This window comes from Moschus berezovskii, chromosome 7 (assembly GCF_049115385.1).
Source record: "Moschus berezovskii isolate FMDL1 chromosome 7, NW_MosBer_1.0, whole genome shotgun sequence".
NCBI classification, from domain to species: Eukaryota; Metazoa; Chordata; class Mammalia; order Artiodactyla; family Moschidae; genus Moschus; species Moschus berezovskii.
Genome location: NC_142466.1, coordinates 35,924,221 through 35,940,408, shown reverse-complemented (window position 1 = coordinate 35,940,408; position 16,188 = coordinate 35,924,221). Strand labels below are relative to the sequence as shown.

Below are 16,188 nucleotides of genomic sequence, written 5' to 3'. Positions count from 1 at the left end.
TAAAAACAGTCAACAGGACTGTTATTTAGTAAATAATTTTTCAATGGCCAAATATTTAATATTTGGAGAATAGCAAATTAGTAACAATTTTATACCATAAAATATTATTCAATGATTAAAACATGGTTATGATAACTTTGTAACATTTAATAATATTTTAATAAACATTTTAAGATGAGAATCTAAATGAAAAAAGGAACTGCCCATACAACATGATTGTTAAAAATTACAATTAGAAAAAGGAAAAGCATAGATTGTAATACTGAAATGTTAACAGTGATTATCTTTCTGAGGTAAATAAGGTGATTTTTCAAAATTTTATCATAATTTTCTAAGCTTTCTGTAATGAGTATATATTATTTTCATAATCACAAAAATAAATTGATAATAAAATAATGGTGATACAGTTGTTATCAGGTTTCCCTGGTGACTCAGCAGTAGAGAATTCACCTGCAATGCAGGAGATGCAGGTTCAATCCCTAGCCAGGAAGATCCCCTAGAGAAGGAAAAGGCAACCCACTGCAGTGTTCTTGCCTGGAGAATCCCATGGACAAGAGGAGCCTGGCAGGCTACAGTCCATGGGATTGCAAAAGAGTTGGACACAACTAAGGAACTAAAACTACAACAATAACAATTGTTCTTTGGTAACCTTGATAACCAATGTATGGAGGCAAGCGCGGGGCCACTGGAATTTTAGCTCCTGTTCTGAGTTTCTCTTTACTCATTCTCAGTTCAGTTCAGTCGCTCAGTCATGTCCGACTCTTTGCGACCCCATGAATCATAATGCTAATCACTACCGAGTAAATGAGTAAACATTACAAGCAAAAGTATCATTCAAATAAAATATTTTTTTGAATACAGTATTTTTGTTAATTTATTAACATAACAAAAATGTTTATCTGAAAGAATTTGTACCAGTGTCCTACTAGGTCTTTGAAGAAAAAAAAAAAAAGTGTTAACACTCCCTTATATAGCCATCACACTAAATGAGAGTTATACGTATGTCTACTTGTTGTTTAGTACCTGGAACAAGGCACAGGCTTGAAGAGAAGATAGTTTAATCTCACCCATAATGTATCTATGCCAAATGAGCCTTTCAAAGATGTTAAAATTATGTTACAAACCATAATATCGGTCTCTAGATCATTTTTCTGATAGCCTGTTTGGGCAAATCAAAAAGAAGCACCTATTTGTGAACTCTGACATTGAGAGACATTGAGTAAGTGGACTACACTTCTCAGGACAAGGAAAGAGCCCACAAAACCTTTTCTAAGTCATATACAGATGTGAGAGTTGGACCACAAAAATGGCTGAGCATGGAAGAATTGATGCTTTCCAACTATGGTGCTGGAGAAGACTCTTGAGAGTCCCTTGGACAGCAAGGAGTCAAACCTTTTCTAAGTCATATACAGATGTGAGAGTTGGACCACAAAAAAGGCTGAGCATGGAAGAATTGATGCTTTCCAACTATGGTGCTGGAGAAGACTCTTGAGAGTCCCTTGGACAACAACTAGTCAATCCTAAAGGAAATCAACCCTGAATATTCATTGGAAGAACTGATGCTGAAGCTCCAATACTTCAGCCACCTGATGCAAAGAGCTGACTTATTGGAAAAGACCCTGATGCTGGGAAAGATTGAAGGCAGGAGAAGAAGAGGGTGACAGAGGATGAGATGGTTGGATGGCATCACCAACTCAGTGGACAGGAATTGGTGCAAACTCCAGGAGGAAGTGAAGGACACAGAAGCCTGGCGTACCGCAGTTCATGGGGTCTCAGAGTCAGACACAACTTACCAATCAAACAACAACAAAGACTTAACAGAGAGAGGATAAAGAGATATTATTTCAAGAAAAAAGATGTCTCAGTTCAGTTCAGTTCAGTTCATTTCAGTCGCTCAGTCGTGTCCAACTCTTTGCGACCCCATGAATCACAGCACGCCAGGCCTCCCTGTCCATCACCAACTCCTGGAGTTCACCCAAACCCATGTCCATCGAGTCGGTGATGCCATCCAGCCATCTCGTTCTCTGTCGTCCCCGTCTCCTTCCGCCCCCAATCCCTCCCAACATCAGACTCTTTTCCAGTGAGTCAACTCGTCGCATGAGGTGGCCAAAGTATTGGAGTTTCTAGTGAAGTGATTAAAGTATCCCATACTAACTGGTTCTGAGGCAACTGGTATCCTAATAGGTTGTTGTTTACAAAGTACATTTTAAAATATTATTTCAAAATGTTTTCCCCCATGTCCAAATTAAACTTGAGCTATCTCAGTCCCCCTCCTTGAAATCCCTCCTACATTACTGCTTGTATTCTCTTTCTCTGTCTTTTCAAATAAAAAGATTTGAATTCTGATACCTCTTATTTCCTGTACCACTCACCTGGCCTGACACACTCAGCCACACCTCCCCCTGGAATCTAGATTAGAGAGGCATATGGATGAGTAAATATGAAACAGTAATGGAGTGTGATACAAGTGAGTTAGAGGAAGTCCACGGCATTATTAACCCAGAAATCAGATATGGCAGGGGTAGTGATGTCACGAAGGACAGCGGTGTTACTCTCATCTTTCCATGGGAATGGGGTTCATCTGGGGGTCTGGAGTGAGCCTACTACGCCTACCTACTACTGTGATTTGTAGATTTCAGATGTTGACAACATTTTTTATGTGAATATTTTACATAGGAATAAATGCCATCTAGATAGTAATATAATGCAATGCCAGAAATGAAACTACAATGCTAACAAACAAGCATTTACTGTATTTCTGATCTGTGTTCACGACTGTCAGGTGCTGTGGCGAGTTACGCAAAGCATAAAACATCATCTTTGCTCTGCAAGAACCCAAAGGGCAGACCAGTTACTTCTAAGGAACTAGCTGATAAACAGGAAAGTTCTCAAGTTAATAATATAATTACCTTTGGGAGCCCACTTCAGGCATTTTTGGTATGATATATGGAACCAGAGTGGGATGGCCAAATAGCCTTCTTCAAATTGACCAAAATCGGGATGGGGACAAGCAAGAGTGAACTGAAAGTCTGTGTGGAAGCATCAGGAACATAGCAGCAATAACACTTGCTCTTTCTGTGAAATCCACTGTTTTACTCAGAGATCTAGAAATACTGCTGAATATGGTGATCATATTTGAAAAACAGGATATGGGCTCCCACTGCAGCTTCTCTGGTTTTAATGGAAACAAGCATTAAGACAGATTATCAGGGCCCACAGCAAGAAGTGAGCTAAGAGTCTGTAATGTTGTTGCATCCCCATGCCCAGACTCATCACAATGCTGTCACTTACCTGTGTGTTTGTACGTCACAGCCCCTGTGACAACATCTTCCTGAGAGAATTGCTGTACCGTGACCCCAGCTCTCCTCACGGTCCCATGCCGAGGTTCTCCAACAATCATGAACATCAGCTTCAAGTCATCACTGTCCACATCAGTAGCAAAAATGTATTCAGAAGTGATGACCACCTCGTCACCCTCGGAGCAATGCATCATGGGAACGAGGTCCGCCTTTAGCACTGGTGGCTCATCATTTACAGGGAACACCTAAGCAGTGGGGGGTGAAAAATGGATGTTTTTGAGAAAAAGACAGCCATGACAATTGTCCAACTGGTAACTCATTGCTCATAATTGGAATGGCAGACTTTTTCAGTCTTCCAGACACGCAAAACAATAGCTGTGGAATTTAGCCAAGCTGTTTGTATCTTTTAACTTTCCCCGAATGAACCATCTTGGAAGAAATGACCCATATGAGAGACATTTAAGGTAGGAATGGGGGAGTATGGTTATGGTTTGGGACCCAAAGCTCTCGTTTGTTTCTAGACAGACAAAATATAAATGTAATATAAAACGTCTGTCACCCAAGCCCCTATCCTCCTTCGTCCAATCCATGCATATTCTGGAGGGGACCTAGTCCTTGTGGTTTCAGCATTTACATTTACCACACCAAAGTTATTTATATTTCAAATTATTTGGTGATTACAAAACTCTCCTCTCCTTTCAACTTCCTGCCACCCAGGAAGTTTCTCTGGACATTTAATAAGTAGCAGCTGCATTTCAAACATTTTGAGTTAATTCTGAAACTTCATAACTGTTAAATCAGTGCCAGTTTTCAATGTGGTGATACATTTTTCTCTCACTGTCATTAAAATAAAACTCTTAAGTAGAAAGGAAAGAAAAGCAACATGCGATTGCAGTGCCTGTCCAAAATTTTAAAAGATTTTGTATAAATTTGAAAAAGTATGTTTTCTAAATAGGAATAAAGGACAGTCCTCCTTTGAGTTCACAACCACAACTTGGTGTGTGCTGAACATTTATTTATCAAGTCTGGCCTGTGAATATCCTCAACCCTGTATTTCCTTCCCTCACACTTCAACCAATATGATCTTTTTAAAAAAAAATTTTTCTTTTAATTTTGGCTATGCTGGGTCTTTGTTGCAGCACACAGACTTCAATAGGTGCAGTGTGTGAGCTTAATTGGTCCACTGCATGTGGGATCTTTTCACTCTCCTCTTTCACTTTTATCAAGAGCCTCTTCAGTTCTTCTTCACTTTCTGTCATAAGGGTGGTATCATTTGCATATCTGAGGTTATTGATATTTCTCCCAGCAATCTTGATTCCAGCTTGTGCTTCTTCCAGCCCAGCATTTCTCATGATGTACTCTGCATATAAGTTAAATAAGCAGGGTGACAATATACAGCCTTGACGTTCTCTTTTCCCAGTTTGGAGCCAGTCCGTTTTTCCATGTCTGGTTCTAACTATTGCTTCCTGACCTGCATACAAGTTTCTCAGGAGGCAGGTAAGGTGGTCTATTATTCCCATCTCTTTAAGAATTTTCCACAGTTTGTTGTGATCCACACAGTCAAAGACTTTGGCATAGTCAATAAAGCCAAAAGGAACAGACCAAGTAAGTGGCTATCCAAAGGTGGCATACAGGTAGTATATTATGAGAAGCTGGCAGATCATGGAGGACTTCTCTGAGAGCCATTAGGTCCCAACTTCTTTGAAGTAGAGATATTACATTATGCATTTCTATATTCCCAGGTTGAGCACAGTGCCTATAATATATAGCTTATTCAATGACTTTCTTCTGCTTAAACACAGTAAGGAAATAAGACAGGACAAGGAGCATAGTCCAAGTTCAAAGTGAGAAAATCTGAGTTGATGGGTGAATAACAAGACAAAGCTAGAGTGAAAACATCTTTAATTTCAGAGGTATACTGGAACATTTAGAGGCTAAAGTCATGATATCTGGGGCTTACATTAAAATAATTGAGCAAAGAGAAAATAAACAAAGGAAATATGGTAAAATGACAGCAATTATTAAGATGCAGTGATTGGTATATGGGACTTTATTATGATATTCTCTCTACTTTGTCAGCACCCTTATGGCAAAAGCTAAGAAGAACTTAAAGAGCTTCTTGATGAAAGTGAAAGAGGAGAGTGAAAAAGTTGGCTTGAAACTCAACATTCAGAAAACTAAGATCATGGCATCTGGTCCCATCACTTCATGCAAATAGACGGGCAAACAATGGAAACAATGAGAGACTTCATTTTGGGGGGCTTCAAAATCACTGAAGATGGTGACTTACAGCCAGAAAATTAAAAGACGCTTGCTCCTTGGAAGAAAAGCTGTGACCAACCTAGAGAGCATATCAAAAAGCAGAGGCATTACTTTGCTGGCAAAGGTCCATCTAGACAAAGCTATGGTTTTTCCAGTAGTTATGTATAGATGTGAGAGTTGGACTACAAAGAAAGCTCAATGCAGAAGAATTGATGCTTTTGAACTGGGGGGTTGGAGAAGACTCTTGAGAGTCCCTTGGACTGCAAGGAGATCAGAACAGTCCACCCTAAAAGAAATCCGTCCTGACTATTCATTTGAAGGACTGATGCTGAAGCTGAAACTACAATACTATGGCCACCTGATGCAAAGAGCTGACTCATTTGAAAAGACCCTGATGCTGGGGAAGATTGAAGGCTGGAGGAGAAGGGGACAACAGAGGATGAGATGGTTGTATAGCAACACTGACTCGATGGACATGAATTTGAGTAAGCTCTGGGAGTTGGTGATGGACAGGGAAGCCTGGTATGCTGCAGTCCATGGGGTCACAAAGAGATGGACAGGACTGAGTGACTGAACTGAACTGAACCATGTCCCCTGCATTGCAAGGCAGATTCTTAACCACTGGACTACCAGGGAAGTCCCCAATATGATCTTTTTAAAATGTGGCTTTCATCAAGTCACCATCCTGTGCATGGGTGTGTGTGCATGGTTAGTCATGTCTGACTCTTTGTGACTCTGTGGATTGTTACCCACCAGGCTCCTCTGTCCATGGAATTTTCCAGGCAAAAATACTAGAGTGGGTTGAAATTTCCTACTCCAAGGTATCTTCCTGATCCAGGGATGGAACCCGAGTCTCCTGCATTGCAGGTAGATTCTCTCTCTTTTTGCTAAGTCTTTATTGAATTTGTTACAATACTGCTTCTGTTTCATGTTTTGTTTTTCTTTGGCTAGGAGGCATATGGGATCTTAGCACCCTGACCAGGTATTGAACTCACGCCCCCTGCATTAGAAGGCAACAACTTAACCACTGGACCACCAGAGATGTCTCCAGGCAGATTATTTATCACTGAAGCTTCACTGGCTTCCCAGGGACTTTCCTAGGGTCTCTGGCCCCATCTCATGCAAGGGGGTGCCTAGGTCATCCATTCCACTTCACTGTTACCCCCAAGACACTGTGTTCCACACACATCAGGTCTTTGTACCGTCTTTGCATCCTCACCCTGTCCCTTGCCTGGTATGTTCTCCCCTAGCTTTTTACTTGGCTTCCTCTACATTTAGGTTACATACAGATTCCTCCAGGAAAACTTCTTGACAACTGAGACTCACTTAGAAACTTTCTTCATTTACCCTCTTTTAGTACCCTGTTGACTTGTAGAACACATGCTTATTTTAACTAATTCAGTTCAGTTCAGTCGCTCAGTCGTGTCCGACTCTCCGCGACCCCATGAATCACAGCACGCCAGGCCTCCCTGTCCATCACCAACTCCCGGAGTACACTCAAACTCATGTCCACAGAGTCGGTGATGCCATCCAGCCATCTCATTCTCCGTCGTCCCCTTCTCCTCCCGCCCCCAACCTTTCCCAGCATCAGAGTCTTTTCCAGTGAGTCAACTCGTCTCATGAGGTGGCCAAAGTATTGGAGTTTCAGCTTTAGCATCAGTCCCTCCAATGAACATCCAGGATTGATCTCCTTTAGAATGGACTGGTTGGATCTCCTTGCAGTATAAGGGACTCTCAAGAGTCTTCTCCAACACCACAGTTCAAAAGCATCGATTCTTCAGTGATAATCTATTTAAAGCCTGCCTTCCTCCCTTTCCCATAAGCTCCACAAGAAGAGGAAGTATATTTGTCTTGTTCGCCATCATAGCCCAAGCATTTAGCATAGGACCTGGCATATAGAAGGCACTTATTAAGCATTAATGGGATAAATGAATGTATGAATATAACTATGTAGGTATGTCCTGGTCACTCTGCTACTTAAACAGGCTAACAACTCTACAACAAATATGCATGAAATTATGTTGACACTTTCCTTTAACAGGTAGAGAACAGGTTTATTTAATTAAAGGTAGAAAAAACATGCAGTACTCTATCCCATTTTCTATTAGCTTATTAAGGGACAATATCTCTGTTCAAGTCCTCGAAGTATATTGAGTGAAGACCCTCTTTATTATCGTTCTTGACCCCATCTGATCAATCTCACTAACACATTCATGATAATCACCTTGCAGCAGTTCACAAAATACCCTCAGCTTTCAAATGCTAAAAGTCCAAAGGTGATAGAATTAAAAACATTTCTCCTGGATGAAAAAAAAAAATCATACATAATTGTCCCCAAATTGCCTGAACTTCTGATTGGCTTTCAAAGGACATGATCTTTTGTCTAAAAAGTAACACAGACAGATTCTTTTCCTCAAAGGCACAGCTTACTGTCATTGATAGAAGATAGCCACAGACAGAAGATAGAGTTGGGATTTTCACCAGAAATTTTCTTTTCAGGAAAAAATGTAACTCGGAAAGTCCACCAATAAAGAAAACTCACCTTTATGAAGCTGAAATGACATACTTCTTTTCATCTAGGTATAAGACCATCATGAGAACTAAGTGGGAAAGTGAAAGGAAAGGACTGTGCATTGAACCTGGCATGCGTAAGTGCTCCTGAATTACAGTCACCTGTGAATTGAGGTCTGTGGCAGTGGCGAAGAAGAAAGAACGCTGGCCTGATGACCAGAGTGGAGATGTCAGCCCAGGTCAACGTGGTCAAGTTAATGGCTTTCAACAAGTCATTGAACTTTCTCAGACCTTTGCTAAAAAAGAAAGATAATTCCTTTCCTGTGTACTTTTAAAAACACTAGATGGAATTGAGCTGCAGGAGCTGCTTGTATATTTTGGAGATTAATTCTTTTTCAGTTGTTTCATTTGCTATTATTTTCTCCCATTCTGAAGGCTGTCTTTTCACCTTGCTTAAGTTTCCTTTGCTGTGCAGAAGCTTTTGATTTTAATTTGGTCCCTTTCGTTTATTTTTGCTTTTATTTCCAGAATTCTGGGTCATGGAGGATCCTTATGTCGGAGAGTGTTTTGTCTACGTTCTCCTCTAGGAGTTTTATAGTTTCTGGTCTTACATTTAGCTCTCTAATCCATTTTGAGTTTATTTTGGTGTCTGGTGTTAGGAAGTGTTCTAGTTTCATTCTTTTACAAGTGGCTGACCGGTTTTCCCAGCACCACTTGTTAAAGAGACTGTCTTTTCTCCATTTTATATTCTTGCCTCCTGTGTCAAAGATAAGGTGTCCATAGGTGCGTGGATTTATCTCTGGGCTTTCTATTTTGTTCCATTGATCTATTTTTCTGTCCTTATGCCAGTACCATACTGTCTTGATGACTGTGGCTTTGTAGTAGAGCCTGAAGTCTGGCAGGTTAATTCCCCCAGTTCCATTCTTCTTCCTCAAGATTGCTTTGGCTATTCGAGGTTTTTTGTAATTCCATACAAATTGTGAGATTATTTGTTCTAGCTATGTGAAAAATATCATTGGTAGTTTGATACGGATTGCATTGAATGTATAAATTACTTTGGGTAGTATACTCATTTTCACAATATTTAATCTTCCAATCCACAAACATGGTATATTTCTCCATCTATTAGTGTCCTCTTTGATTACTTTCACCAGTGTTTTATAGTTGTCTATGTACAATCAAAAAATGGGCCAAAGAACTAAATAGACATTTCTCCAAAGAAGACATAAAGATGGCTAACAAACACATGAAAAAATGCTCAACATCCCTCAGAATCAGAGAAATGCAAATCAAAACCACAATGAGATACCATTTCACACCAGTCAGAATGGCTGCTATCCAAAAGTCTACATGCAATAAATGCTGGAGAGGGTGTGGAGAGAAGGGAACCCTCTTACACTGTTGGTGGGAATGCAAACTAGTACAGCCACTATGGAGAACAGTGTGGAGATTCCTCAAAAATCTGGAAATAGAACTGCCATATGATCCAGCAATCGCACTCCTGGGCATACACACTGAGGAAACCAGAATTGAAAGAGACACATGTACTCCAATGTTCATTGCAGCACTGTTTATAATAGCCAGGACATGGAAGCAACCTAGATGTCCATCTGCAGACGAATGGATAAGAAAGCTTTGGTACATATACACAATGGAGTATTTTTCAGCCATCAAAAAGAATGCATTTGAATCAGTTCGAATGAGGTGGATGAAACTGGAGCCTATTATACAGAGTGAAGTAAGCCAGAAAGAAAAACATCAATACAGTATACTAACGCATATATATGGAATTTAGAAAGATGGTAACCTTATGCCTGTATACGAGACAGCAAAAGAGACATAGGTGTATAGAACAGTCTTTGGGACTCTGGTGGAGAGGGTGAAGGTGGGATGATTTGGGACAATGGCATTGAAGCATGTATATTATCATATGTGAAACGAATCACCAGTCCAGGTTCGACGCATGATACAGGATGCTCGGGGCTGGTGCACAGGGATGACCTGGAGGGAGGATATGGGGAGGAGGGTGGTGGGAGGGGAGTTCAAGAAGGGAAACACATGTACACCCGGGGTGGATTCATGTCAATGTATGGCAAAACCAACCAATATATTATTGTAAAGTAATTAGCCTCCAATAAAAATAAATAAATTAATTAATTTAAAAAATAAAAATAAAAACACTAGATGGATGTCATCATTCTAAGTTAATTATTAACTGTAAAATATCTTGAAAACACATTATTATGTGTTTAACAATTATTTAACAACAATTTCATACCATGAAGATCTGACCAACTGCAACAAAAATATAATTTGGTACAGTAAGAATAATTAGAGGGTCTTTAAGAAGCATGATAAGTCTTCTGCAGACTTTCCTTTGACACTAACTATACATATCTGCAAATCCTGTGAGTTATGCTTGTGGACATGGATAGTCACTCGACAAAGACACTAGGGTATTCCCATCAGACCTTTGAGCATGTACTCAATCTTTATGTGCAGATTTTCCTTCATTTGTCCAAAGGGGGAAATTAATCATCTCAAACAGGCCAGGGGAATGTACAGTACAGGGATTCACAAAAACTCACATTATACATACAGATATGGCTCTTTGCACACAACAGGAAAAACCCCCATGATGCTAGCCTAACCCTTCCAACTGCTAAATAAATATTTTTGAATGTTACAGCTCAAAAATATTGGAGATAATTTATACAAGGAACCAATCGCTTCTTCAATTAAGTCTGAGTTTGGGGGCAGAGCATTCCTATCTTTAAATGGACTGGAGTGAGACACCAGTATGCCCATTTCACCAATATATTTTTGCTCTCTATTGCCTGTTCTGACACATTCCAAGACATAAACAGGTACCTTCTTGCTTTGGCAACCATGTACCTTCATTTCTATCAGAGACCCTAAGAAGATTCCAAACCCAAAACTTTGTTTCTCTATGAACCGAGGAGGAAAATTATGACATACCTCAACGTGTAGGACATATTCAGCTGCATTTGTGCCATCTGAGGCCTGTAGTAGTATGTCATCCTGAAGTTCCTCGGATCCATCATGCTGATATCTGTGGGGATAATAGTTGTCACTAACCTCTCAAGGTCACAGTGAGAGTGCACTGAGATTCCTGTCACAAGAGCTTTTCCATGGTTTTGGCCCTATGTTCAATCAAATAAATATATAACCAAAATCGTAGTATAATCTTGAAGTCACTTATATAACTATTCAAGCATCCTTGATGGCAAAATTGCCCCACCCAGGAAAAATGTGTTCTGTGCATTCATAACTTGTCCCCAAATCAAAAATCAGCCCTTTACGTTGTCACTGTAAAAATGGGAAGCAGTGGATGTAGCTCTGCTTCAGTTCAGTTCAGTTCAGTTCAGTCGCTCAATCGTGTCCGACTCTCCGCGACCCCATGAATCACAGCACGCCAGGCCTCCCTGTCCATCACCAACTCCCAGAGTACACTCAAACTCATGTCCACAGAGTCGGTGATGCCATCCAGCCATCTCATTCTCCGTCGTCCCCTTCTCCTCCCGCCCCCAACCTTTCCCAGCATCAGAGTCTTTTCCAGTGAGTCAACTCGTCTCATGAGGTGGCCAAAGTATTGGAGTTTCAGCTTTAGCATCAGTCCCTCCAATGAACATCCAGGATTGATCTCCTTTAGAATGGACTGGTTGGATCTCCTTGCAGTATAAGGGACTCTCAAGAGTCTTCTCCAACACCACAGTTCAAAAGCATCGATTCTTCGGCGATCAGCTTTCTTCACAGTCCAACTCTCACATCCATACATGACCACGGGAAAAACCATTGCCTTGACTAGACGGACTTTGGTCGGCAAAGTAATGTCTCTGCTTTTTAATATACTATCAAGGTTGGTCATAACTTTCCTGCCAAGGAGCAAGCGTCTTTTAATTTCATGGCTGCAATCAGCATCTGCAGTGATTTTGGAGCCCAAAAAAACAAAGTCTGACACTGTTTCCATTGTTTTTCCATCTATTTCCCATGAAGTGATGGGACCAGATGCCATGATCTTTGTTTTCTGAATGTTGAGCTTCAAGCCAACCTTTTCACTCTCCTCTTTCACTTTCATCAGGAGGCTTACATACAAAAAACACTGTCTGGGGCCAAGGAGATCCTGAAACTGAGCAGTGACAGACAGAAGTGGGACAATGAGTGGATTTTGGTGATTCTCCCTCCTCCCCCACTTTTAGGGTTAATCCTTCTGTGCTCTGAATCAGTATAGCTCTGCCCCAAAACCTCATCTATTGATTACTCACTACCTCTCTTCTGCCATTTCCCTCCTGCCAGTGACTAGGTCTTTTCCTCTCAACCTAAGAAGATTCTTGAAGGTCTTCAGACTTAAAAATATTTTTTTCTTGATCTATTCTTGACACTATTTTCTTTTCATTCTCCAATCAAGTTTCTTAAAGGAATTGTCTAATTCTAGTCAGACTTTATTTTTTTGGGCTCCAAAATCACTGCAGATGCTGATTGCAGCCATGAAATTAAAAGACGCTTACTCCTTGGAAGGAAAGTTATGACCAACCTTGATAGTATATTAAAAAGCAGAGACATTACTTTGCCAACAAAGGTCCGTCTAGTCAAGGCTATGGTTTTTCCCGTGGTCATGTGTGGATGTGAGAGTTGGACTGTGAAGAAAGCTGATTGCCAAAGAATTGATGCTTTTGAACTGTGGTGTTGGAGAAGACTCTTGAGAGTCCCTTGTACCGCAAGGAGATCCAACCAGTCCATTCTAAGGGAGATCGATCCTGGGTGTTCATTGGAAGGACTGATGCTAAAGCTGAAACTGCAATACTTTGGCCACCTCATGCGACGAGTTGACTCACTGGAAAAGACTCTGATGCTGGGAAATGTGGGGGGCGGGAGGAGAAGGGGATGACCGAGAATGAGATGGCTGGATGGCATCACCGACTCTGTGGACATGAGTTTGAGTGACCTCCGGGAGTTGGTGATGGACAGGGAGGCCTGGCGTGCTGTGATTCATGGGGTCGCGGAGAGTCGGACACGACTGAGCGACTGAACTGAACTGAACTGAACTGAGACTTTCCATTCACTCTCCAGTCTACTGTAGTGATACACTGTAAGTTTTAAGTCATTGTTGAACTGAGCCAAATGTCTAGCTTATTGATGATACTGACTCATTCATGCACTAGTTAGGGATTCAATTCCAATGGTGGAGAAAACCCACTTCCAACCTCCTGTTTCCCTCCCAACACTGAATCCTATGATTTATTTTGTCACGCTCCCTGATCAAAAGTAGACTGACATGTGATAATGTGCTAATTCAAATAAATTTAACCATGCTATTACCCTTAATGGGGCCAAATAGGTCTAGGAGTACACATTCCAAAGTATGGCAATGGAATCAAACAGAACTTCTTTTAAAACCAGACTCCTTGCTAAGTGACCTTAGTTAACCTCTTTGTGCATTAGCTAACTCAACTATAATATGAGAACAGAACCATCTACCTTATCAGGTTTGGTTGCTGTGAAGTTCAATGAACAAAACATAATTGCAAGTCTCTCAAAGAATATTTGAACTATAGCTCAAGAATGCTTGAACTATGTGCTGGCAAAATTGGTACCTTTTTTCTATCCATCATTCATTCCCTAGAAAGAATTACCTAAACAGAGCTCTCTTTCTAACGGGTAGGAAACAGCTGAGATCTTGGGGGTGAGGGAAGAAAATTTTAATGAGAATAAGAGTAGTGAAAACAGCTTAAGATATTGGAAGCTGTAAATAAAACAGTGTAACTAAACTTCTGGATGAAAATGCTCTTCCTGTATATAAATCCCCTTTCTTTGTCAATTTCCAAATGCAAAACTAAGCATTTGAGGCCTATACTTTATCAAAAAGACCAAAATTCTAGTTTGTAACTTGAATTTGTACAAGTGAGAAATTAACCAGTATGTCTGTCTACCCGACAACTGCTTTTGAGTATCTTGCATTATTTTACAGAGAAAGAGTTTTACTAGATTTTTTTTTTCAAGCATCTTACATAATGACATTAGGCAGAGGAAAGGAACATTCTCAAGGTGAAGGGAACTATTAATACTATAGGCCCACTACAGAACTATGAAGCAGGGATTACTCCATCCCTGATAATAAGAGACCCAAGTACTAGTCTGCGTCCTACCTACCTAATCTACCCTACTTATTTGCCTGCAAATCACCTCCCCAGTAGAATGGATTAAAAAGTCACTCTAAAGACATCAATCAACAGAATTCTATCCCAGAATTTCCAGGGTTACGAGTCGGCTTTTCTAAAAGCCAAATTCAGTTATGTAGATTAGCCTGATAGATTAGTTCAGACTTAATTCATCTAGTTTGACTGCTACCCTTTGTGATATGTGCTGTTGCAGCAAATTTAATTGAATTCATGGCAATTCAATTTTTGTTGTTCAAATATTCATAATATCATTCCCATCAGTACAGCAAGCCAGAGGGGAAGAAAATGTCTACAGGGAAAACTGCTGCTACTGCTGCTGCTAAGTCACTTCAGTCGTGTCCGACTCTGTGCGACCCCATAGACGGCAGCCCACCAGGCTCCCCCGTCCCTGGGATTCTCCAGGCAAGAGCACTGGAGTGGGTTGCCATTTCCTTCTCCAATGTGTGAAAGTGAAAAGTGAGAGTGAAGTTGCTCAGTCATATCTGACTCGTAGCGGCCCCATGGACTGCAGCCTACCAGGCTCCTCCATCCATGGGATTTTCTAGGCAAGAGTACTGGAGTGGCTTGCCATTGCCTTCTCCGCAGGGAATACTAAAGGGTTGTTATTGCTAATGTTCAACTGCCCTTTGAAAGTATTAGGTGGCATGTTGTTACTCCTGCAAGAATTGAATAAACTTCTTACACTGCCTCACAACTGATTCAAATGGGAGCCAAAGTATATAAAACAAAGAATCCAGGAAATGTTCTAACCTAAGTTTTAAGGTCTGGAGGTCTCCCCAAGAAAACGTGGCCCCTGTGTTTAGAGGGAATCCATTTAGCTCCACAAGTCCATGCTGAGGCGGACTCTGCAAGGAGAGGTGGATGGTGTCCAGTTTGGTGTCCTCATCAGAAACCAGGACATGCTCTGTGCTGATGACACACTGACCTCCCTCAGCCACTCTCAGAGGTTTGGTAAACACCTAGAAAGAAGGAGGAAACATTTAAAGCCTTGTTTATGAGGTGTACCTGAAAACAGAACTCACGAAAGCAACAGAAAAATTCCAGTATCATCTTTACATGTCAATCCAACTTTCAAGAATGTTCTAAAGGGGACAAATTCATAGTTGAACATCATGGCTAAAAAATATTTTTTGCTAAATAATTTCAGTTCTAAACATTGATGGACACAAAGAAACAAGGCAGATCTGGAAACCTGAAAGCATCTACATTTCTTTGACCTCAGATCCTGAATAGATTTAAGCAATTAGATCTATCAGCATCAATCAGATTTATCATAGTATGATATCTAAACTATGTATCTAAACTAAGAAAATAACATTCCTCATCATGTCTGTATCTATCATTGCTTGGCACATATGTACCTTAATTTACAAAATGAACAAAACCTATATTAAATTTCCTGAGGGAAAGAATCCGTGTTTTCTTACACCCTAAAAATTCTTAAAGACTGGAGTAACTGATTGGAGCATTTAAGCATTAGGGTAGTGAGCATTTTAGAGATGGAAGTAGAACAGGGAAACTGAAGACTGGAAACTGAAGAATTCAGAGGAAATAGATTCATTCAAACATTAGACTTAAATATTAAAGCCATAAAGATAATTTTCTATAATAGAAAAAAACCCACTGCTCAGTAAGAATTCATTTGAAAGTAAAAAGCAAATTTGAACAACTGGGGATATTTATCATTACTTTGGGAGTTGGCAAGAAGTGTTCCATGGTCAAACACAACAATGGCACCCCACTCCAGTACTCTTGCCTGGAAAATCCCATGGATGGAGGAGGAGGAAAATAGTCACATATTAATATAATATCTTCACCTTGGAGGTTTATAAGACTCATAATCATATTCATGCTCTGAGATCCTAGAATAGGAAAATCTGTTAAATTTATTTAACCTACTATTTTCCCAAAGTTGT

At 40.4% G+C, this 16,188-nt stretch overlaps 1 protein-coding gene across 5 annotated transcripts in view; it reads right to left on the bottom strand.

The window, feature by feature from the left end:
• Window positions 1-16,188, bottom strand: part of FREM1 (FRAS1 related extracellular matrix 1) — a 208,247-nt gene that overhangs the window by 98,483 nt on the left and 93,576 nt on the right. For all 5 annotated transcript variants that reach the window (XR_008686234.2, XM_055428202.2, XM_055428203.2 and 2 more), the window contains 3 exons: window positions 15,023-15,231; window positions 11,052-11,145; window positions 3,292-3,544 (listed from right to left, as the gene is read on the bottom strand). Coding sequence is in view for 4 of the 5 variants with exons in the window: in XM_055428202.2 (XP_055284177.2) it covers window positions 3,292-3,544; window positions 11,052-11,145; window positions 15,023-15,231 (556 nt within the window). In the remaining variant the exon portion in view is untranslated. The remainder of the gene's footprint in view (window positions 1-3,291; window positions 3,545-11,051; window positions 11,146-15,022; window positions 15,232-16,188) is intronic.